Source organism: Lucilia sericata, unplaced genomic scaffold, assembly GCF_015586225.1.
Source record: "Lucilia sericata isolate MDLA Ls3-8-SP2 unplaced genomic scaffold, ASM1558622v1 Contig000655F_arrow, whole genome shotgun sequence".
NCBI classification, from domain to species: domain Eukaryota; kingdom Metazoa; phylum Arthropoda; class Insecta; order Diptera; family Calliphoridae; genus Lucilia; species Lucilia sericata.
In genome coordinates, this window is record NW_023994660.1 from 12,659 (window position 1) to 38,537 (window position 25,879).

Below are 25,879 nucleotides of genomic sequence, written 5' to 3' on the forward strand. Positions count from 1 at the left end.
GCAGAGACTAGTCCATAGGCAAGACCAGATACTAGTCCATAGACTAATCAACAGAGTAGTCTATAGAATATTGATTAGACTAGTTCATAGAGTAGTCAATATACTAGTGAACATACTAGTCAACAAATTAGTCCATAACTATTTAGTCAATATTGACCAACGAGTATACTAGTCAATAGACTAGTCCATAGACTAGTTAACAGACTAGTCTTTGGACTATTGAATAGTCTGATAAATAGACTATTGATTAGACTATCAATAGACTAGTCCATAGACTGGTCATAGACTAATCATAGACTAATCATAGACTAATCCATAGACTAGTCCATAGACTAATCATAGACTAGTCCATAGACTTGTCAATATACTAGTCCGTAGACTGAACTAATCAAAAGACTAGTTCATAAACCATAGACTAGTCCATATAAAAGTCAGCAGATTACTTCATAGAATAGTCAATAGATTTGTCAACACATTAGTCAACAGATTACTTTATAGAGTACTCAATAGATTTGTCAACGCACTAGTCAATGGAGTAAGCTATAGGCAAGTATATGACTAGTTCCAATTCGAAAATCACCCCCACTTTTAAAACAAAACAACAACAAACAAATATAAACGCTGTGCGCCATTAATAGGCATCAAAATTTCCTAAACAAATTATAGTATTTATAGCAAGTGGCAGTTTAACGATATTTCCTATTAATATTGACACAAACAAAAAATTCTAATTGAAACAATTAGAAAATGATATTTAAATTGTAGTAGTGATGGCAGCCTCTTAAAAAGATAGCCGCAGAGCAAAAGAAAATTATTTGCTAATTTAAATTATTTTTTAAAAATTATTTATTATAGTTGGCACTTAAAGCATATAGACAGACACATGTTTTTAAAGCAAACAAAATAAAAGGAAACACACAAATTTGTGTAAAATTTCAACAATGTTTAAAACAATTTGTTAAATTAAATATTTGTAAAATGTAATTTATTATAATACAAAATAAAACAAAATATGTATTTTTATAGGTTTGCTAACACAACACTTTCTTTTAACAAAATTTAGAACATTTTTAAGGTTTTCTTTATTAAATACTTTTATAGAATATTTTTATAATATAATTAATTTCATTTGGCCTTTTCCGTTTCCAGATACGTGCGCATGACACAATCACCCAAACCCAATTTATCCATTATATCCAAAATATCCTGGCAATATTTGGCTTTTGTGCCCACCGATTCTTCGCCACAATCCTCGACACTCTTGCTGAGACGTGCTATGACCTGCAGCTTGGCATCGATGACTACATAATTACTTTCGGGTATAAAACTGGTGCATTTTTCGTTCAAGTATTCGATGAGTGTTTTCAAAGAATGTGAATTGGTTTTGGCATTAATGGCGCCGGAAGCAAAATCTTGAGCCTTAACCATTTGAGCATGTGTGGACTTTTGTTTACATTCCAAGCAATTCCAATTTGGATGTGGTAAACCGGTGACTTCGGGTACGGCCAAACCGGTGCAATTGGTATCGCGGCAATAGACAGCAGAAATAAAAGCTCCTCTTTCCTGTAAATGGAAGAAAAAACGGAAACAGGTTTTCGTTTAAACTGTAAATTAACTTTTACTTATGTACAAATGAAATTCAAATAATCGTGATTACAACTAAACGTATGTGAAATAAATAATTTCATTATAATTTAATAAAACTCATACGCTTCGTATACAATTCAACTGAATAAACAGTAATTATTAAAAATTCTAGACACGTTTCTTACTTAATAACATTTACTATAGTTTTACACACCTCTAGCAATTAATAGCAATTCACACATATAATTCAATAGTGTTAAAAATTTATTAAAGCTAAAAATTTTTTTTTTTTAATTTTATTAAAAACATAAACATATTAAACAAAAATCTTCTAAAGCTTTAAAAGATTTAAATTTAAATGTTTGTTAATCCACCCAAAAAATATATAAATTTTTTGCTAAAAATTCTTTTAAAAAATTTATTATATTTAAAATAAAACGATCTAGTCATTTAATTAAATTCCTTTTCATTTTGGTGCTGTTATTTATAGAGACTGGAACCAAATAGAAAATATGTATATATTTTTATATATAGAGTTAAATACTTTTCTAGTTAATATATGTTTTCATATGTGTCATATTTTAACTTAATTTTTTTGTATTTTATTGTTTAAACAAGCATAATTCAATCATTATATTATTTAATTTCATTCACATTTCGAACAGAAATAACAAAATCATAAAATTGTTAAAATATCGTACATGAGAGAAAACACGTAAATTTTCTTAAATCGACTACAGCAAATCAAAAATAATTTTTAATCAGAGATGTAGTATAGTGCTATCATTAGCAAAGTTTTAGGATTTATATTTTTTAATTTCAGTTCTAGTTCAGTTCTAGTTCAGTTCTAGTTCAGTTCTAGTTCAGTTCTAGTTCAGTTCTAGTTCAGTTCTAGTTCAGTTCTAGTTCAGTTCTAGTTCAGTTCTAGTTCAGTTCTAGTTCAGTTCTAGTTCAGTTCTAGTTCAGTTCTAGTTCAGTTCTAGTTCAGTTCTAGTTCAGTTCTAGTTCAGTTCTAGTTCAGTTCTAGTTCAGTTCTAGTTCAGTTCAGTTCTAGTTCAGTTCTAGTTCAGTTCTAGTTCAGTTCTAGTTCAGTTCTAGTTCAGTTCTAGTTCAGTTCTAGTTCAGTTCAGTTCTAGTTCAGTTCTAGTTCAGTTCTAGTTCAGTTCTAGTTCAGTTCTAGTTCAGTTCTAGTTCAGTTCTAGTTCAGTTCTAGTTCAGTTCTAGTTCAGTTCTAGTTCAGTTCTAGTTCAGTTCTAGTTCAGTTCTAGTTCAGTTCTAGTTCAGTTCTAGTTCAGTTCTAGTTCAGTTCTAGTTCAGTTCTAGTTCAGATCTAGTTCAGTTCTAGTTCAGTTCTAGTTATGTTACTGAAAAAAAAAACAAAAAATTAAAGAAAAATAATCCCAAAAATTATGTCATAAAATTAACAAATTGTTAATGTCAACGACATAAAAATTATTTTTTAACAAACGAAATATCCAATATATTTATTTGTTGCACAAATTAGATTACACTAAAACACGCTATTTTTAATACTTGATTCACGTTAATAAAAATCATAGAAATGATAAAAAACCAAAATCAAAAATTTTATGACAAAAAAGGTTAAAGTCAATTAAATTTTGTTAAATAATTAAAAAAAAAAAAAACTTCCAAACAATTTTACTTATTTTTCCCAAAGACCTTTAAAAACCCATAAAATTTTTCTGCCTAAAATGTTTAACAACTAAGTGAAAAAAAGTGTGCCAGATTTGACCCCATTTGTTTATATTCCATGAATCATTTTCTTAAAATTTCCTACTAAATACACATTTCACATTTTGTTGTTCAGTGTTATTAATATCTTTTGCAAATTCCTTTCTATTTTAACATTTCTTTAGATTTTTTTTTTAAATTAATAAAAAATATCACAAATACTTTTTTTATTTCAAGAAAATGGAAGAACATACATATAAATTTTAAAAGCTTTTTCAAGTTCAAGTATTTAATAGTTTTTATGGTAGATTTTGACATAAAACATTTTTTAGCATTCATTTTGGCAAATTTATTTTGTTTATCAAACTTTTCGAAATTGTTCTATATTTTTATTAAAAAAAAAGAGGCGGCCTTTGTCTTTTCTTAAATCGCAAAAAATGTGCTAATAAAAATAAAGAAAGTGTGTTAATTGTTAAATTTTCTTAAAAATCGTAAATGTTTTCTTTTTATTATTATTTTAAGCAATTAATGTTTAGATTTAATGTTTTTTATTTATTTTTTCTTATTGATGGTATAATTTTTGTTTGATTTATTTAAATAAATCGATTGGCTCATTTGTTTCAACTTTATGTTTAAACAATTTATGTTTTTGCTGTATTTTTTTATTTGATTCGATAGTTTAATTTTTTATTATTCGGAAATCCGTATTATATTGGAAAAAAAAAAATAAAAATTTAAAAAAAATGTTTTGTTTATTTTGAAAAACAAAGAACACACTGAAAATATAAATAAATCTCGGCATGTTATAAAAACTTTTGGTATTTTTTTAGTGGGTGAAGAAGATTTTATTTGATTTTAATTAAAAAATAATAATAAACTTTGTTGAAAAAAACAACAGGGTGCTTTTCCAGGAGATGTTTGTATGTCATAAAATTAGCAAAACATCTGTTGCTTTGATCTCTTTAATTTGTATACCCTATTATTTTAGTCAATATAAGTAGAGTAACACCCATATAAAAATTGTTGATTTAAAATAGTGCAGTCATATGTCTAAGTTTATAAAAGTAGTTCCAAGTCTGTGCCTTAAGCATTTTTTAAAACTGAATCATTATTAGTCGATGTTTTATGTTTTTGATTGAACGATGTAATTACTATTACTACTAATTATTCCCACTGTGCAACATGACAATCTTACCGGCTGCCCACTCACAGCTATTAATCATTTAAACTAAAGTTCTAATTTTACTTAGTTTCTACTTATTTGATTTATTACTAAATAGTTTTTTAATGATCCCATTTATCAAAACAAACATTTGAACTGATCCACTAAAAAGAGATCACGTGAAAATGTTTAAGTGTTTATATTTAGATTAAAGTTCAGTAATACAAGAACTGGAACTGAAATAGAACTAAACTAGAACTGAAATAGAACTAAACTAGAACTGAACTAGAACTGAACTAGAACTGAACTAGAACTGAACAAGAACTGAACAAGAACTGAACTAGAACTGAACTAGAACTAAACTAGAACTGAACTAAAACTGAACTAGAACTGAACTAGAACTGAACTAGAACTGAACTAGAACTGAACTAGAACTGAACTAGAACTGAACTAGAACTGAACTAGAACTGAACTAGAACTGAACTAGAACTGAACTAGAACTGAACTAGAACTGAACTAGAACTGAACTAGAACTGAACCTAGAACTGAACTAGAACTGAACTAGACTGAACTAGAACTGAACTAGAACTGAACTAGAAACTGAACTAGAACTGAACTAGAACTGAAACTAGAACTGAACTAGAACTGAACTAGAACTGAAACTAGAACTAACTGAACTAGAACTGAACTAGAACTGAACTAGAACTGAACTAGAACTGAACTAGAACTGAACTAGAACTGGAACTAGAACTGAACTAGAACTGAACTAGAACTGAACTAGAACTGAACTAGAACTGAACTAGAACTGAACTAGAACTGAACTAGAACTGAACTAGAACTGACTAGAACTGAACTAGAACTGAACTAGAACTGAACTAGAACTGAACTAGAACTGAACTAGAACTGAACTAGAACTGAACTAGAACTGACACTAGAACTAGAACTAGAACTGAACTAGAACTGAACTAGAACTGAACTAGAACTGAACTAGAACTGAACTAGAACTGAACTAGAACTGAACTAGAACTGAACTAGAACTGAACTAGAACTGAACTAGAACTGAACTAGAACTGAACTAGAACTGAACTAGAACTGAACTAGAACTGAACTAGAACTGAACTAGAACTGAACTAGAACTGAACTAGAACTGAACTAGAACTGAACTAGAACTGAACTAGAACTGAACTAGAACTGAACTAGAACTGAACTAGAACTGAACTAGAACTGAACTAGAACTGAACTAGAACTGAACTAGAACTGAACTAGAACTGAACTAGAACTGAACTAGAACTGAACTAGAACTGAACTAGAACTGAACTAGAACTGAACTAGAACTGAACTAACTGAACTAGAACTGAGCTAGAACTGAACTAGAACTGAACTAGAACTGAACTAGAACTGAACTAGAACTGAACTAGAACTGAACTAGAACTGAACTAAACTGAACTAGAACTGAACTAGAACTGAACTAGAACTGAACTAGAACTGAACTAGAACTGAACTAGAACTGAACTAGAACTGAACTAGAACTGAACTAGAACTGAACTAGAACTGAACTAGAACTGAACTAGAACTGAACTAGAACTGAACTAGAACTGAACTAGAACTGAACTAGAACTGAACTAGAACTGAACTAGAACTGAACTAGAACTGAACTAGAACTGAAGTAGAACTGAACTAGAACTGAACTAGAACTGAACTAGAACTGAACTAGAACTGAACTAGAACTGAACTAGAACTGAACTAGAACTGAACTAGAACTGAACTAGAACTGAACTAGAACTGAACTAGAACTGAACTAGAACTGAACTAGAACTGAACTAGAACTGAACTAGAACTGAACTAGAACTGAACTAGAACTGAACTAGAACTGAACTAGAACTGAACTAGAACTGAACTAGAACTGAACTAGAACTGAACTAGAACTGAACTAGAACTGAACTAGAACTGAACTAGAACTGAACTAGAACTGAACTAGAACTGAACTAGAACTGAACTAGAACTGAACTAGAACTGAACTAGAACTGAACTAGAACTGAACTAGAACTGAACTAGAACTAGAACTGAACTAGAACTGAACTAGAACTAGAACTGAACTAGAACTGAACTAGAACTGAACTAGAACTGAACTAGAACTGAACTAGAACTGAACTAGAACTGAACTAGAACTGAACTAGAACTGAACTAGAACTGAACTAGAACTGAACTAGAACTGAACTAGAACTGAACTAGAACTGAACTAGAACTGAACTAGAACTGAACTAGAACTGAACTAGAACTGATCTAGAACTGAACTAGAACTGAACTAGAACTGAACTAGAGCTGAACTAGAACTGAACTAGAACTGAACTAGAACTGAACTAGAACTGAACTAGATGAGTTCTAGTTAATTTTTAGTTCACTTTTAAGTTCGTTTAGTGTTGCAGTTATCTCTGCCAGTTTTTAAAATGTTTATTTTATTTATTCACTTTACTAAATAGCTTTTAACACAACGATGTAAATTATTATTTTAAAAACGTGGACACATAAGAAAATTTATTGTTTAATTGTAATTGCATTTTTAATTATATGTGTATTAAAATTGTAATAAAAATGTCAATAAAAATTTAATGAGGTTTTTAAGCAAGAATTCTTACAATTGTTAGTGAAATATTTTTTGGCAAGAAATTACTCAAATAAAGAAATGTGCCAAGAAAATTTATGGATTCTAAAGATGGGTCGTCAACATATGTAACCTTCACCACAAGAAAGAAATGGATAATGTTCTAATCGCGGGTCAATCGCGGTAATGACTAAGGGCCAATCTTTAGGTGAAAGATTAGCGATTAAATTAAAATTAATCCTCGAAAGATGTTTTTGAGTACTCAATTAGTTAATTTTGTTTGCAAGTTTAAGCGCCCAATGGAGGTGGTTTAAACTTAAGCACGAAATGCAAAGTGTAAACAGCTGATGCAAAAAAATTAATACTATTTTTACAAATATAAACATTAAAATGTTCTATTTATTGATTAGTATAAATTATGGACACTTTAAAATACATTTTTTTGTTTTTAATTTAAGTTTTCATTAATTTTCATATTAAATATACAATTGTCTTCTTCTTTTTTATAAAATATGCATTGTTTTGATAACAAACAGTGACGTTTTTTGTTGTTTTGTATGGCAAAACTGCGAAGTTTAATCTTGAACTCAAAAACATCAAAGAGGGTTAACATAAGATTAAATTTATTTTTTGATTAACTAATCTGATTATTAATTGACATTTGATTGCCATCTCAAAACCCCGCTCTAAATCAGTTGCTATCAGTATTAATATGTAATTTATATGACTAATGTTTTAATTAAAGAAAGTTTTTTATATAAACATCCCCTTATATACTTACAGTGGGATCCGAACATCTGGGACACTTGCAAGTAAATGTCTTCTTCATTTTCAAAAACAAATGACGGGCAATATTGCTGGTAAACAATTTCGTATAAGTTGTGGTAATCTCAGTACCCGCTGGTATATCCACCGAAGCTTTTACAATCATATTGTTGGTTTTCTCATCAAAAGTATAATACGAGTTGGGCACACAATCATGATTCATCAAGGCGAACAGGGGAAACAAAGCGCGATAGAAAAATTCCTGATTGTCATTGGTGCGATCAGAAGTCTCATCAAAACCATTGGTGCGCAAAACGGCTACAGTACGATTCATAATTTCTATTAACTTCTTATCGGTGGGAAATTTTTTAAAACCCTTAGCGGCATTACGCACCTCAGTACGATGATTATTATCCAAATTGGCCTGAAGACAATAGATTAAATCTCTCTGTTCCTTGGTGCAATTTATAGCTCTGGCTACACACAGTAAACGTATAATAATCGAATTGGCCACATCTGGTTCACAGGGTTCCCAGGACTTGAAGAGAGTGCAGTCCTGTTTGTGTTGTTTCTTTTTACTACACAACGAGCATATGGGCAAACCACAACCATTGCGACACATGAACTTGGTGTCGGGCAACATTTTAAAACATACCGAACAGGAATTCAAAGTATCCTCTTTACGTGCTGATGGACCGATTAGCAAAGGTATATCGCGAAATATAACATCACCGCGTTTCAAATTACGACTAGCGAACACACCGCGTCCGGCAATTTTCGAAACAGCTATTTCCCAGGCGGGATCTTTATCCTTTAAGGGTTCTAGATGAAGCTCCAACAGCTCAGTAGTACGTTTGGGACAAATCATTTTGTATTTAAAGTTTTTAGGGTAAAATTAATGCGTTTGTAAATTATATATTTTTTTAGATTTTGTAATAATTGTTTTTATTTATTATTAATTGTTTATTAATTAATAATTCTGTTAGAAAAAAATCTTTATTAAATTAAATGTTATTTTGTAATTTATTTTACAGGATTTTCAGATTTTTTATCAGTTTTTTTTTATTATTTTATATTTAAAATGTTTATATATATTTTAATAAAAAATCATAAAATCCTGTCAAGTAGTTTTAGAAATAATTTATTTATTTTTTTTTTTTTTTATTTTTAAGTCACTTTTAATAAAAAGAAATTAAGTTTTAAATAAAAAATTTATTTTTTTTAAGCATTTTTATTTTTTATCCTTTAAGTTTTAAATAGTATTATTATTCTTAGATTTTAATTTCTTTAAGTTTTTATTTAGTTTTTAAATTATCCTTAGTTTTAATTTGAATTAATTTCTATAATTTTAATTACTTTATTTTTAATATCAACACAAAATTTATAATATTTTTATAAATTTTTATATATTTTTAAATGTATTTAAAAAAAAAAAAATCACTTTTATTTTTTCTTTTTTTGATTTCTTCTTTCTTTCTTTTTCTTCGAACTTTGTTGTTCCTTCTTATGCACTACGCGATCGCTGACTAACTGTCGCCTTTTTCCAGCTTACAAGACTTATATTTAAAAAATTTCGTAAAGAAATTGTTTTTCTGCTGAAAATCATTTCATTTTGTGCAAAATTTTGTGTTTAGCAAAAATTATTTTCTTTTTTTTTTTTTTTTGTTATTGGTGAGATCGTGTTGTGTTGTGGTAGTGTGTTGGTGCTCAATAAATTTATTCGAATACTAATAATACGTTGTTGTTTTTTTTTTTTTTTTTGTATATACAACAACATTCTTTTGATTTGTCTATTTTAACAACTGCGGTGATTTTGTTTTCACTGTGAGTAATAACAATTAACATTTTTTTCTAGTTCGATGTCAAGTTTTTTGCTAAAAGAAAAAATATGTTTAAAAACGCACTTTTTGATGATCGATCACTTTTATTTCTTGAGTTTTGATGAAAATCTTTTGAGTCCTTTCTTGATCAAACTGCTAGAGCCAAAAAGAAGAAAATCTGTGACTTCCTTTCTAGCAAAATTCGAATTTTTGAGTATAAAGAGCCGCTAGAGCTAACTGGAAGATCACTTCGATTTCAATCCAAAGTTAAAAGTACATTTTCTGACCAAACTAGATCAAAATCTGGGAAAACTTAAAAGTTCATTTTCTGAACTAAGCTACCAAAACTAGAAAAGATGAAAATTTGTGATCACTTTAACAAAAAACGATCTTTTGAGAGATCGCTAAAGTTCAAATTTTAAATATCTGATATTAAACTATTTCTTTCGACAACAAGGATCTCAAATTAGAACTTTTGCATAAAATCTTTAAATTCCTAAAAGAATTTTCTCAATTTCCTTTTACAATGATCTGTTAATGGCTACAGGAAGTTAATAAATGTAAACAATAAATTTAAACCTAAAGCTAAAATTTAATATGAAAAATAAATTCTAAAGAAATATTACAATTACTCTTCATTAATAATAACACGATCGGAGAGCCATGCTCTCAATAATTTAAAAACTAAAAATTATAAATCAAAAAAAAATCTAATGATCTCTGAATTTTTTCAATCACAAAAAAAATATATATTTAAAATCTCAACTAAATTTTTTGTTTTGTTAAAATTTATCACCAAAATTTCCTTCCCACATCTTTTAGCACTAGGCAAGTAATTAACCCAGTGGGAGCGAAAAAAGCACACACTAGACAGGTGCTTGTATTTTAAAACAAAAACAACAATAATAAAATTAAACAAATATAAATTTGTAAAACAACAACCACTTACAAATGAACAAATACCCATGGCACCCCCAAAGAGGATTTAAAAAAAAATCTAAAATGATCATTATGTTCGAGAGGATCATGATTTCTTTAATTAGTATATACAGAGTATGATAAAAAATTGTGTTATACAAGAAAAGCATGTCAATCTTAATCCTGCAAAACCTTTTCAATTTCAGATTCTCTTTATTTCAATGTTAGGAAAAGAAGCAGCTTTATAACTGGTAAAATCTTATATATATATTTATAATTTATTAAATAATATGTATATGTTTTATATTTTAGACATTTAATGTATGACACCTACATTAATTGGCAAAGTACCCATAAAAACTACAGCAAATTTAAAATTATGCAAAGAAAAAAACTGAAATTTATTAAAACATTTGTTTAAATTTATGAAAACGTAAACAAATATTTATATTTGCACCTTTAATACGTAAGACTTTAAAAATAAGTTTTATTCTTTTTTGCAAAACTATCAAACTATTTAAATTTATAAAATTTTAAAAAATTTCTCAAGAATTCTTACAAATTAAATATTATTTATGATTAAATAAAACAAATAAAAAAAATACTTCTTAATAAATACCCTTTTTAAATGTAGTTTTCTTTAAACAAAAATATTTGCTTTAGTTTTGTTTTAAAATATATTTAATATTTAAAATAAAATCGAAATTTTCTTGCTCGCCCATAAAAATAAATCAAACTGTTGGAGCATACAAATTTGCATATAAAATTTAATTAATTACGAATGAAAAGTCATTTTAAATTCTTATAAAAAAAGCTAAATTTTAAGTGAAAATTTCCAATCTTCAATATTTTTTTTTTTAAAGAAATATTTTGCGTCAACAAAAATGTTTCTTGCCGAATTTTTTTAATGTTCAATCAAGCGTTTAGTTAAATGAAAAATGTGTTATAAATTTTATAATATTTTGTCAGGGAGATTTTTGTGAATACACATATTTGTTATTTTATATATTTTGGGTCTAAATGTATCAGAGTGCTACCTATATTGTACATCCGTTGCTGAGGCATTTTTTATACGCAATTCCCACAAAGTGTTGTAAAATTTAAATTCGAAATGATTCCTTTGATTATAAGACAGGGCGACTCACAGTGGGAATTTAGAAAAAAGAAGGTTTCAGAGAGGGAAAGAGTACAACTTTTTTTGAAATAAGATTTTAATTCAGTCTTTATAAAACAATGAGGGACGGCTTCAAGGTCCCCAAACTTGAGCTTGAGTTAGTTAGTAGTTTAGTTAGTTAGTTAGTTAGTTAGTTAGTTAGTTAGTTAGTTAGTTAGTTAGTTAGTTAGTTAGTTAGTAGTTAGTTAGTTAGTTAGTTAGTTAGTTAGTTAGTAGTTAGTTAGTTAGTTAGTTAGTTAGTTAGTAGTTAGTTAGTTAGTTAGTTAGTTAGTTAGTTAGTTAGTTAGTTAGTTAGTTAGTTTAGTTAGTTAGTTAGTTAGTTAGTTAGTTAGTTAGTTAGTTAGTTAGTTAGTTAGTTAGTTAGTTAGTTAGTTAGTTAGTTAGTTAGTTAGTTAGTTAGTAGTAGTTAGTTAGTTAGTTAGTTAGTTAGTTAGTTAGTTAGTTAGTTAGTTAGTTAGTTAGTTAGTTAGTTAGTTAGTTAGTTAGTTAGTTAGTAGTTAGTTAGTTAGTTAGTAGTTAGTTAGTTAGTTAGTTAGTTAGTTAGTTAGTTAGTTAGTTAGTTAGTTAGTTAGTTAGTTAGTTAGTTAGTTAGTAGTTAGTTAGTTAGTTAGTTAGTTAGTTAGTTAGTTAGTTAGTTAGTTAGTTAGTTAGTTAGTTAGTTAGTTAGTTAGTTAGTTAGTTAGTTAGTTAGTTAGTTAGTTAGTTAGTTAGTTAGTTAGTTAGTTAGTTAGTTAGTTAGTTAGTTAGTTAGTTAGTTAGTTAGTTAGTTAGTTAGTTAGTTAGTTAGTTAGTTAGTTAGTTAGTTAGTTAGTTAGTTAGTTAGTTAGTAGTTAGTTAGTTAGTTAGTTAGTTAGTTAGTTAGTTAGTTAGTTAGTTAGTTAGTTAGTTAGTTAGTTAGTTAGTTAGTTAGTTAGTTAGTTAGTTAGTTAGTTAGTTAGTTAGTTAGTTAGTTAGTTAGTTAGTTAGTTAGTTAGTTAGTAGTTAGTTAGTTAGTTAGTTAGTTAGTTAGTTAGTTAGTTAGTTAGTTAGTTAGTTAGTTAGTTAGTTAGTTAGTTAGTTAGTTAGTTAGTTAGTTAGTTAGTTAGTTAGTTAGTTAGTTAGTTAGTTAGTTAGTTAGTTAGTTAGTTAGTTAGTTAGTTAGTTAGTTAGTTAGTTAGTTAGTTAGTTAGTTAGTTAGTTAGTTAGTAGTTAGTTAGTTAGTTAGTTAGTTAGTTAGTAGTTAGTTAGTTAGTTAGTAGTAGTTAGTTAGTTAGTTAGTTAGTTAGTTAGTTAGTTAGTTAGTTAGTTAGTTAGTTAGTTAGTTAGTTAGTTAGTTAGTTAGTTAGTTAGTTAGTTAGTTAGTTAGTTAGTTAGTTAGTTAGTAGTTAGTTAGTTAGTTAGTTAGTTAGTTAGTTAGTTAGTTAGTTAGTTAGTTAGTTAGTTAGTTAGTTAGTAGTAGTTAGTTAGTTAGTTAGTTAGTTAGTTAGTTAGTTAGTTAGTTAGTTAGTTAGTTAGTTAGTTAGTAGTTAGTTAGTTAGTTAGTTAGTTAGTTAGTTAGTTAGTTAGTTAGTTAGTTAGTTAGTTAGTTAGTTAGTTAGTTAGTTAGTTAGTTAGTTAGTTAGTTAGTTAGTTAGTTAGTTAGTTAGTTAGTTAGTTAGTTAGTTAGTTAGTTAGTTAGTTAGTTAGTTAGTTAGTAGTTAGTTAGTTAGTAGTTAGTTAGTAGTTAGTTAGTAGTTAGTTAGTTAGTTAGTTAGTTAGTAGTTAGTTAGTTAGTTAGTTAGTTAGTAGTTAGTTAGTTAGTTAGTTAGTTAGTAGTTAGTTAGTTAGTTAGTTAGTTAGTTAGTTAGTTAGTAGTTAGTTAGTTAGTTAGTTAGTTAGTTAGTTAGTAGTTAGTTAGTTAGTTAGTTAGTTAGTAGTTAGTTAGTTAGTTAGTTAGTTAGTTAGTTAGTTAGTTAGTTAGTAGTTAGTTAGTTAGTTAGTTTAGTTAGTTAGTTAGTTAGTTAGTTAGTTAGTTAGTTAGTTAGTTAGTTAGTTAGTTAGTTAGTTAGTTAGTTAGTTAGTTAGTTAGTTAGTTAGTTAGTTAGTTAGTTAGTTAGTTAGTTAGTTAGTTAGTTAGTTAGTTAGTTAGTTAGTTAGTTAGTTAGTAGTTAGTTAGTTAGTTAGTTAGTTAGTTAGTTAGTTAGTTAGTTAGTTAGTTAGTTAGTTAGTTAGTTAGTTAGTAGTTAGTAGTAGTTAGTTAGTTAGTTAGTTAGTTAGTTAGTTAGTTAGTAGTTAGTTAGTTAGTTAGTTAGTTAGTTAGTTAGTTAGTTACCACAGTCCCCACGGAAAATAGTTTAATGCTCATAACACACTTTTATATTAACATATAAATCCTTTAAATATTTTATATCCGTCAAATATAAATCTTTTTATTTAAGCATAAAAATTGTAACACCAAGAAGGCGGACCGCTCGACACTGTCCTCCTTTCAGCAATAGCGCCATAATGCAAACATTTACTTGCAAAGATTCCGTTTACACAAGATTTATGAAAAAACAGACAATTAGTTAATAATTTATTTTAATTAAAATTAAGCTAATAAACACTTTTTCGGATGCACATAAAATAACAACTTCTAATTATTTTACATTTGAATTTATTTATTTTATATGTAAGATCAAAGAATGTTTACATTACATTTGAAAAGAAAATGGAATTTTTCAGCTTAATTTAAATGGTTCTTTGAACTAAAGCGTAATTAAATATTAAATAGTTTTTCATTTTTTAAAACAACTGTCTTTAAAATCTGATTATTTTTCTTAAAAAATACATTAAATATTGTAAATTGTTTAAACAAATTTCATAAATTACCCCGTGCGAGTTCTTAATTATTAAATTAATATGTTCATTTCATTTCTCAATAATTTGTTATTCCATTCATAATTTTATTTATTTTCCAAATAAATATCAAAATGAAAACAACAGCCGAACAAAAACAAACAATCAAATGTCAAGAAAAATTTGCAAAACAAATTGTTGTTGAGTGAGAAAACATGTTGTTGTGTTTGTATTCACTCACTCATATTTTGAGTGCACTTGTGTGTGAACAAACATACAATTTCCTTCAATTTAACGGTAAATGTGCAAAAATGATAAACAAGTTGATAACAGAAGGCAAAACAAAAAAAATCATGTTTATTATTGTTAAAAGTGTGATGTTTGTTGGCATCATTTTGTTTACGTTTTTTGTTGGTGTTGATCTTGTTGTTTCTATTGTCCTCATTATAATGAAATTTATATTGACATAAGCATGACAGTGTTTAAAAATTGCTTGATATTTGTCAGACATCTGTAAGTTGGATTGGCAGCACGGCTAACTGTCACCATTTTTTTCTTTACTTAAAAATATCATTTTGAACACAAAATTTATTTGCTATTTTTTAAGTGTCAGTTTTAATTGGCAATTTCATTTTTTTGTTGTTGATTTAGGAATGCTAAAAATATTCCATTTTTTATTTATTTCAACCATAAAAAACACGACTAAAAATAATCACCAATAATGCAATTTATTTGTAAGAGTCTTGTTGATGTTTTTTTATTATTATGTATGTATTATTTTTATTTTAAAAAGAAAATTCGCATTCCCTTAATTTGTGTTTATTTGATTAAAAGCATTTTAATTACTTTTCGTTTGATTAAATTCTTGAATTGTTTATAAACAAAATGCTGAGTACTTTTTTTGAAAAGATTTAAAGATCAAAGCTAGCAAGTCAATATTAATAATTTTCCATTATTTACATTTAATTAGTATTTGAAAACTGTGTAAATTGTTTATGCATTTTTTTCTTACAGTATTTTTAGTTAAAAAGAAATTTCCATTGTTTTGTTTTTTTCATCTTGGATATTTTAAGTGGATGGCACATACTTCATCCATTAATATGGAGATTTCTTTACGCTTAAATAATATAACAGCAACGAATGATTAAGCCAATAATCTTTGAAATTTACGAGTTTTTTTGTGAACATCTCATTATTATGGCAATAATAAACGTTTTTACCTCAAATAAACAAAAAGTAAATGTTATGCCAAATTGAAAACTCACTACAAAATATATTATTCTCTGCAATAATTTCGACTGTTCCGCACATGACTAGAAAGAACTGTTCCAAAACGAATCCAAATATAGGGAAAAAACATACTCCATTAACATTTTGATGTCCTAGGTGGGGACCACGTAATAAATCCATCCATGCATTAATTACATCAGAGTAATCTAAAACTACCTACTTAATTGCAAAAATTATGGGAGTAAATGATCCGCTGCATGTTATTATGTAATGCAGGCTATGGACCATTTATTGTTATCAAAAAAATAACCATATTCCATGCCCGCATTACATAATGTACTCCAATAATGTTTGTTGGAGAGTAGTTTTGGGATTACCCAAAAGGATCATGTACTCCAATTATGTTTTCGGAGTTACTACAAACTTTCTTTTAAAGTAATGTTTGAATTATAAACTAGAGTGTAGTCCAAGCTATAATCTAGACATCTGTATTTTTTGAATACTTGCGAACGAAATTTTGAAATTTTTCTTTACATATGACTGGCAGCACTAAAACCAACACTCACATGAGTAGGGTATTACTTTTTTAATTTTTTACCAATAAGCAAAATCCTAAAAGACACAATTCACAAAGAGTTCATTGTCATTGTATTTCTTTGATTCAAAATTTTTTTATATTTATGCATATAAAATCAAAAAACATAATAATGAAAAATTATAAGACAAATTTTCAAATTCTTTGCTGTTAAAGTTAAAACGAAATAATCGACTGAAACAGAAGAATTATTTTATTTTCTTTAAATTTAATGGCAAAAAACATCATGAAATGTGACATTTTAACATTAACAGACATACAGCTGTTTGTAATATTTTCATGATTTGTGGGTGCCATTGTTCGAATACTTTTTTATTCAATTGATATTTGTTTTAAGCAGAAAATAAATATTTTTTCACACACAATTAAAATAATTATGCTGTATGTTCGAGTATTTTGTTAAATTTTAAAATTTAAACCAAGCCAATTAAAATGATGAAGAAAGAATGAAGAATTTTCTTCTTTTTTTTTTTGTGACATGTATTTAAATTTTGATGAATGAAAATAAATTATACGTAATTGTAAAGAATATTTTTAGCGTTACAACTGAAATGACGTTGGAAAATGGATATTTGTTTTAGGCGAATTCAAATCTAAGGATTTTGAAGGAAAAATTAAGTTTGATATAAAAATATATTAACCCTTTTAAAATTCAATTCCAAAATAATATTTATATGTTGAGTATTGATTTGAATGATTTTTTAAATACATGTCTCTGAATTAAATTCATGTTAAAAATAACATTTTTTCATTATTTCACAATGTTTTTAAGTTAATGTTGATTAGAATTATTAATTCATTAATAAAAATTATTGAATAAAATTTTGTGTTTTTGATAAAAACAAAAATTAAATGCGCAAATATGTTTATAATACAATAAATATAAACTTTCAACACATGTCACATAAGTTTCTAAAACCATAACAAATCTGTTTAAATTTAGTAATTACATATTAAAATATTCGATAACACTGTATAACAAAGTTTAAATTTACAATTAATTTGAACAGTATTCCAAATTATAGACTGAACTAAAAACCTGGACCATAATTTGTTCTAAATTAGTCTGGATTGTAGTCTGGAATACAGCCTGGTTTAAAGTCTGAAATATTATCTGAAATTTAGTCTCGACTTTAGTCTGTGCTATAGTCTGAACTATAGTTTAAACTATAATATATACTTAAGTCTGGAATACAGTCAATGGTCTGAATTGTTGTCTAGACTAAAGTCTAAAATATAGTATATATTATAGTTGAAGTTACGAGGCTGTAGTCTGATCTACAGTTTGCTCTATAGTCAGGACTGTAAACTGAAGTCAGAAATAAAATCTTTACTATAGTTCTGACATGATCTAGGCTATAGTTTGAATTTTTATTTGAACTATATTTCAAACTATAGTCTGATGTATTAATTAGACTATTGTCTGAACTGTCTAGGTTATAGCCTGAACTCTGGACTATAGTCTGAGACATAATCTAAACTCTATTCACAGAAACTATGTACATATGTATGTATATATTGGACTATTGTCTCCAATATTTTACCTAAATTGTAAAAAAAATTAAAATTTGTTTATTTGTGTAATTAATAATATTGCAGCTATACATTTGTTTCTCTATTTTTCGATTTTTTTTTTTTTTTTAATTTCAAATAATTTTTGCTAATTCTCTTTAAAAAAACCATGCAGAATCACGTAACAACTGCATGTGATGATTTATGCTAAATTTACAAAGATGTCAAGATTTTGAACATTGTCGTTTTTAATTTTTTTTATTGATCATTTGTGGACAAATCAAAAAAATATACAAATAAATTTGTTCCAATAGCAAATTTAATTTGTATATTGAAAGTGTATAGTATAAAAAGGCTATTGCAAAAATGGTGTTATAATATTCTAAAATTTAAATAAAATTAAATATTTTAATAAAAATCTTAAAACAATAGAAAGTAGTTTGTGTTAAAAATATTTACTTTGAAAACAATTTCTAAAATATGTTTTTAAAATACCATTTTCATTTGAAGCACCTTTTTATTTAACATTTTACTGATAATGTCATTAAAGCATGAAGGTTTTTCTTGGATCTTTCTTTAGTATATATTCAAATCTACATACATATGTATGTATATATTAGAAATAAAAATTTTCGAACCGATTTGTCATGTTCGTATGTAAATTTAATTGACAAATGGAAAATTATTTTAATCTACCATGAGTGTAAAGAAAATAGAAAAAATAGTACGAAAAATTTTGAATAACCTTCAATATCTGTATTACTAATAATGAAAATATGTTGAAGAGAAATTTATTTAATATATTATTGTTAACGAAGATTTCGTTTCAAAACTTTTATAAAAATCATTTTTTTAATAATTTTATAATAAAAAATAGTTTTGATTTAAAAAGAAAATTTATTTTTGAATAGAAAATAAGGGAAATATACATATCGTCACTTTATATTAAAGTAAAAAATTAAAGGTGTGATATATTGATATACCCTTCCCACAACTATAGTGGGGAGGGTATTATGCGTTTGTGTTGATGTTTGTAACACCCAAAAATATTGGTCCTACAGTATTCCAATCGGCTCAGAATCACTTCCTGAGTCTATTTAGCTATAATCGTCTGTCTGTCTGTGTGTCCATGTAAACCTTGTGCGCTCCCTACAGGTTGCAATACAACCGGACCCCCCGAATAGGGCTTTTGACCTCGTAATTATGTTAAGTGATCTGCTATCTCTACAAAAAGAAGACTTAGTTTTATATATGTAAGTCTTAATAATTCTAGCAATTTTCGTAAAGATCGGGCATTATTTGACCCTAGCCCTCATACAAATTATATTGCGCCATCTATGTTTCATTAAAAAATTAAATGTACTCTTATCAAAGACACTTTCTATTGGTTTAACCGTCTTGTCAATACCCGAGCAAAATTACTTACATCAATACCCAACATACCCGGGTATGCCATACAATTTATATAGCTATTTCATCTTTTTATACATTTCTAGTGTATAATTCAGATAATTATTAAAACTAATTTAATAAAACGTCTGTATATATAAATTAAATAGTTTTTGATCATAAACCATTAAATTTAAGCAATTTCTTTTAAAGTTTTCTTATTGCTTTCCTATTAACAAAAATATCATATGCAAAAAACCTAAAGAAAAACGCCTTCATAACGTATAATGTGTATTATGCAGAATTTTGACTTCTAGAAGCTATTAGTCAGTGACCGGGAAAGATAATTGAACAAAACTTTTTATAGGTATATTATTTATTAAGGTGCACTCGGGGGAGTTTTCCAGATTTTTCCTACCGAGCGCGTCCCCGGGTGGCGGATAGGGGGTGGTGATGGACCATCTGTCCTCTCCCAGCTTTAATTTCACTTAAGCTGAGGGAGGGCAGATTGTCCACCACCTGGGAATATTATATTCCCCGCGGACCAAAAAACTGGAAAAAGAAAAAAAAAACAAATATGGAAAATAAAAATAAAAAGATAAAAGTTACGGTGCAGGGCCTAAATAACCCAGTACCGGCGGCAAGTGTTGATCTACTCGCGAGTCACGTGTCGTCGTCATCCTGCAATCGTGAGCAGAATACTACTACGGAGGTGGGTACCTTGGCCTCCGTGGCGGACAATGCGTCAAGTGTACAGCATGCCGCTGGCAAAAATATAGGGGTGAAAGAGAAGGATGTACTCGGAGAGAGCTCTAAGCTACCTCAGCCTTTAAATATAGGTGAGGGTTCCGACTCTGAATCCTCAGATGATAATAATAATAATACCATTATAGTAAATTCCCAAAAAGGATGAAGTAGAGCAAATGGTGAAAGAGGTGAGTGATAGCATAGCTAAACTACCTATTACTAAGAAAAGACTTTCTGGAGCACAGAGGAGGAAGTTGAAAAAGATGCTTCAGGAAATCATAGTTAGTCAATCCCACGACACTCCAAAGGAATCAGACTCTCTCACAAGATCTGAGGCAAAAAGGATCAGGTCACCCGAGGAGTTGACAACTGAGAATAAGCCTAAGAAGAAAAAGAGCTCCCCGTCTTCTAATACACAGTCGAAGCCAAGCCATACTTCACTCAAAGGAATCTCAAGTGAGAATCCTGCGAGTAAGGGTGACAACGCCAAGCCAGATATTCCGAAGATGAACACGTCGGCGAAATCAACCTCGAAGGTAAGGGAATCTCAAAAGAAGCCCCGAAAAACGAGGAAGGAGAAGATAGACGGAGGAAAAGGTAAAGAGCCGCCATCTTACGCCAAAGTTGCCAGAAGTAGGCACCGGGACGATCTCTGCTATGCAGTTTACGATGCCGGTAATCCGACAGGCAAAATTCCAATAGACCAACAGAGTAAAATAGAAGACCTGGTCAACAATAAGATAGTGGACCATGCAATAGCTTCAAAGGGCAAACAACCAATAGAGAGCGAGAGCTGCGAGTTCAGCATGGGCGTGATGTTGATGAGGTTGGCATCTCACCAATGTGTTAGCACCCTAAAGAACTTGGTGGAAAGTATCCCTCCTCCCTGGGACGGCGCTAGGCTGGGACTGGCAAAGAAGAGCGAGCTTCCGGTGCTCCTAAAGTCCACTGTCTACATAAAAGGATGGGGCAGTAAACTGGCTAATGAACGTATACTGGAAATTCTTGGAGGTCAAAATGCTGAGCTGGCCGTGGAAAAATGGGATGTCTTTTACAGGAAAGAAGAACCTGAGGGAACTTTATTTGTAATAGGTATCGACCAGAAATCCATGGCTAGTCTTGCCAAGAATAAAGGTAGGGCTTACTTCGCCTCTAAATCTGTCATATTCAAAATTGGGAAGGTGCCGATTGGAAGGGCTGTTACAACAAGCCTCGAAAAGGACACTAAAAAACCTAAGACCACAGTATCCACTACTGATAACGTTGAGGAGTCAAATCCTAAAATCGAGGAATTTACCATTAACTCGCCAGAAGAAAGTGTAGTCCTTTCCAAAATTGGGAAGGCGCCGATTGAAAGGGCTGTCAAAACCGGCCCCGACAAGGACACTAAAACACCTAAGACAGTACCCAAAGCATCATTAGCAAGTACTAGCAATGTTGAGGAGTCAAATCCTAAAAGCGAGGAGGAAATCACTCACCCGCCAGAAGACAGAACAGCAATGCTCTCCAGAATTGGGAATGTGTCTATTAAAAATACTGCTATTCCTATGCCTGATAAGGACACCGCAGTGCCATCAACAGTACTCACTGCATTAATAGCCACTTCAGGCTATCCGGAGGAGTCAAATCCAAAGAGCGAGGAGGTGACCACCAACTCGCTGGAAGACAGTTTAATGGATGACCATGATTGAGGTTATCCAAATAAACCTCCATCGGAGCGAGACAGCTACCAACGCTCTGATGGCTAAAATCAACACAGGTAAAATACATATAGCTTTAATCCAGGAACCTTGGACGATTCGCAACAAGGTTTCTGGATTAAATCACGTAAATTTCCAACTTTTCTACGCTGATACAGGATCTCGCCCGAGAACATGTATCTTATGTCACAAGAACTTATGTTTTCTCCTCTCAACAGGATTATCAACATCGGATGCAACGGTGCTGAAGCAAGGTCGAGGCAACATATACCTTGCATCTATTTACCTGCCTTTCGATTCTCCGACCCTACCACCAACGTCGGATCTGATGAAACTGGTTGAAGAGGCACAAAGGAAAAATAAGAAAATTGTAATAGGTTGTGATGCCAACTCGCATCATGTAGCTTGGGGTAGTACAAACACCAATCGCAGGGGACAAGCCCTCATGGATTTCTTTAATACTAAAGACTTGATAACATTGAACTTAGGTAATAAAGCTACCTTCGTCAATAGAATCAGAGAAGAAGTATTAGATATAACTATATGTTCAGAAGAGCTTATAAACGAAATTCAGGATTGGAGAGTTTCGGACGAGCACTCCTTTTCTGATCATCGGTACATAAGATTCAAAATACTAAGGCCACCACCAAAGCCGATAAAGTTTCGGAATAAGTCTAAAACTAATTGGACAATGTTCGGGGCCTTACTAAAGAACCGTTTAGGTCAGGACACTTTTCAATGTCGAAATAAAGAGGATATAGATGCCAAAGTGGAAACGTTCACAAGTGCCCTGGTTGAATCGTTCGAGGACAGCTGCCCTCTGCGAGAGCGGAGATCTGCCCAGGAAAAACCCTGGGTAACTGGGGAGATCCGGAACCTTGGGAAGACTCTTCGCAAACTATTTAACCGGGCACGGCGTAAAAAGACCGCAGTATACTGGGATGAGTATCGTAATAAACTTGGTGAATATAAGAAAATCGTTCGAAGAGCCAAACGAGACTCCTGGAAACTTTTCTGTGAACAGGTAGATAGCGTAAATGAGGTATCGAAGATAAAAAAATTCCTATCCAAAACTCATGTCCAACCGGAATCTATGATCGATGACACGGGCAGGAGGCTTGAGGATATGGAGGAGACAATGAAACTCCTAATGGATTCTCATTTCCCACCCGGTATATCGAATAACATAGATGAACCGATATTGGAGGAAGGGGAGGGTAACACGGAAATAGTTATTACAACTGACATGGTTAAAGGGGCAATCAAGAGCTTTGCTCCCTATAAAGCTGCAGGGCCGGATGGAATTTTCCCGGCACTTTTGCAGATGGAGGCGGGACTGGTTTCCGTACATCTGTCACAGATATTCACTGCATGCTTAAAATTGGCATATACCCCAGTTAAATGGCAGGATGCAAGGGTAATATTTATACCCAAACCAGGGAAACCTAGCTATGCGACACCTAAGTCCTATCGACCGATAAGTCTTACGTCCTTCCTACTTAAAACCTTGGAACGGATAGTCGATAGCATGGTTAAAAGCAGCATACCATACAATGACCTTAAATATAAGCAGCATGCTTATGTAAAGGGACGATCGGTGGAGACCGCTTTAAATGAAGTTGTCCACTACATAAGTGAATCTTTCGATAGCAAACTGTATACACTGGCAGTATGCATTGACATCGAAGGCGCTTTCAATAACGTGCACACTGATACCCTTATCCAATCCCTAGACCAGTTTTATGTTGACCGGGTGCTCCGTAACTGGATCAACTACATGCTAAGGAACAGATGGATAAGCTGCGAGATGTACGATATAACTATCAGGAAAAAGGTATTTCGCGGTATACCACAGGGTGGCATTTTGTCACCTTTACTCTGGGTCACCACGATTAATAGCCTCCTAAGGACCCTAACCGAGAAAGGACTTAGACCTGTCTGCTATGCAGACGATGTCGTAATACTTTTAAAGGGAAAGGATCCAAATTACTTGTGTAGAAGAGCTGAGGAGGCTCTGAATACGGCCTTGAGCTGGGCTCAACCGAGAGGCCTCAATGTTAACCCGGCGAAGACGGAAATCTGTCTTTTCACAAGAAAGACAAAAATTTCTACATATAAGTACTGAACCTTGCTTCTTGGGCAAGAAGATACCGATGACAGACAAAGTTAAGTACTTAGGTGTAATACTTGACCGGAAATTAAAATGGAGACACCACATAGAGGATAGGATCAACAAGGCACATCGGTGCTGGGCGATATGTAGGAGAACCATAGGCATGAAATGGGGTCTTAGTCCTACTATGACAAATTGGCTTTATAAAAGTGTAATTAGACCAATTCTAGCTTATGCTTCAATAATCTGGTGGACTGCTTTGGACAAAAAGTGTAATATCAAACTACTACAGGGAGTTCAGCGTACATGCTGCTTGGGTATAAGTGGTGCCATGTGTACTACTTCAACCAAGGCTCTGGAAACGTTGCTAGATATTCCACCCATTGAAACATATATAAGATATGAGGCGGCGCTTACAGCCGAACGGCTCTTTACTTTAGGCGAACTGGCCAAAAACGGTTATAGGACACGTCATCAATGTATACTGGACACATTGGAAGGTTATACACATTCATCGGACGTGCCTGATCGCATACCAGACACTGAATATGTCGGAAACTTTGAAACGCTAATCCCAGATAGAATGTCTTGGTCAAGCGGAACATTAGAGCAAATACCAGTAGGAATCCGTTGCTACACGGATGGCTCTAAATTAGGGGACAAAGTGGGTCTGGGGTTCTATATTGAAGACCCAGAAACAGAAATATACCACCGTTTACCTAATCATAACACAAGCTTCCAGGCAGAAGTACGAGCAATAACGGAATGTGTAAATTGGATTAGAATAAATATGGCGCCCACAGGGCTTAATATATTTACCGACAGCCAGAAGGCAATTTGTGCGATATCAGGTGATAGAATTAAATCTAAGACCGTATTGGATTGTAAGAAAGCTTTAACTGAATACTCTCCCAGAGGTAAGGTTCACATCATATGGGTACCAGGCCACTCGGGAGTAGCCGGCAACGAAAGGGCGAATGTAATAGCTTTAAAGGGAAGGGAGCTCGATGTAGTTAACCTGACAAACGCAAAACCATTCGACGCAACAAAAGCTGAATTAAAAATATGGATGAGAGAATCCCATAAGGCCTCTTGGAATAATGAAACGGTGGGTAGAACCACAAAGATTCTATGGGGTGACCCTGATGAGAGCAAGACGAGAAATCTTCTCAAAATGAGCAAGTCTGAGGTTAGTATGATGGTACGTATTCTCAGTGGACACACAGGATTACGAGCACATCTATACAAAATTGGACGTGCGAATTCAGACGAATGTAGAGCATGTGGAGAGGACAGTGAAACTCTGGAGCACTTTCTTTGCCATTGTCAGGCATTCGTCGAAGTTAGATCCAAGTATCTTGGAAGTGATGTTATTCCAGAAATAACATTCTTAACCAACACCGATTGGAAGATTCTTAGGAATTACGTCCAGGAAACTGAGTTTCTGAACATGGAAAAATAATACATTCAGTGAACAATTTTTTTTTTTTTTTTTTTTTTTTTTTTTTTTTTTTTCTTGAATTGGAGCGCACAACAGGCCCGATAGTGGCCTAGGTGTATTTCTTCGGATTTGATGTAGTATACATCCTCCTATCAACCTACCTACCTACCTACCTATTAAGGTGCAAAAAAAGATTGCTAAGTCATGGTCAAAAATTAAAATTTTAAAATTTTAACTTAAATATTTTTGTTTATATGGGAATAAAATTATTATAATCAGCATAATTTTACTGTACTATAGTGCACTCATAAGGTGAAGTCAATTCAACAGCTGATCACTCATTTTTTTTATTTGAGGTAGATACAACTGTCAAAGTGCACCATTTAGAGTTGCCACAACCCGAAAAAATATGTACATCTATCTAGGGATTCATTATATTTTTAGGACAAAAAATTAATAAATAAATTTTATATTAATTTTAATCCGTAGTAAATTTATGCGAAATACTCAAAAATTGCACAAACTATTTGTCTTAAATATGCATCTATTTTATCAATTATAGGGAACTTTTTACTAATCAATTGAGAGAACAAACATCCCACAATTGTAAATAAAATTATTAAAACTTGATTTTAT

General features: G+C 30.8%; 1 protein-coding gene across 1 annotated transcript; it reads right to left on the reverse strand.

Annotated features, from left to right (window-relative positions):
• Window positions 1-1,013: 1,013 nt before the first annotated feature.
• On the reverse strand, window positions 1,014-9,360 carry LOC119607100 (SET domain-containing protein SmydA-8). The gene is made up of 3 exons (XM_037960880.1): window positions 9,165-9,360; window positions 7,825-8,787; window positions 1,014-1,563 (listed from the first exon to the last, which is right to left on the reverse strand). Exons 2-3 carry the CDS (start codon window positions 8,674-8,676, stop codon window positions 1,126-1,128), a joined length of 1,290 nt encoding a protein of 429 aa, XP_037816808.1. The 5' UTR covers window positions 8,677-8,787; window positions 9,165-9,360; the 3' UTR covers window positions 1,014-1,125.
• Window positions 9,361-25,879: the final 16,519 nt, after the last annotated feature.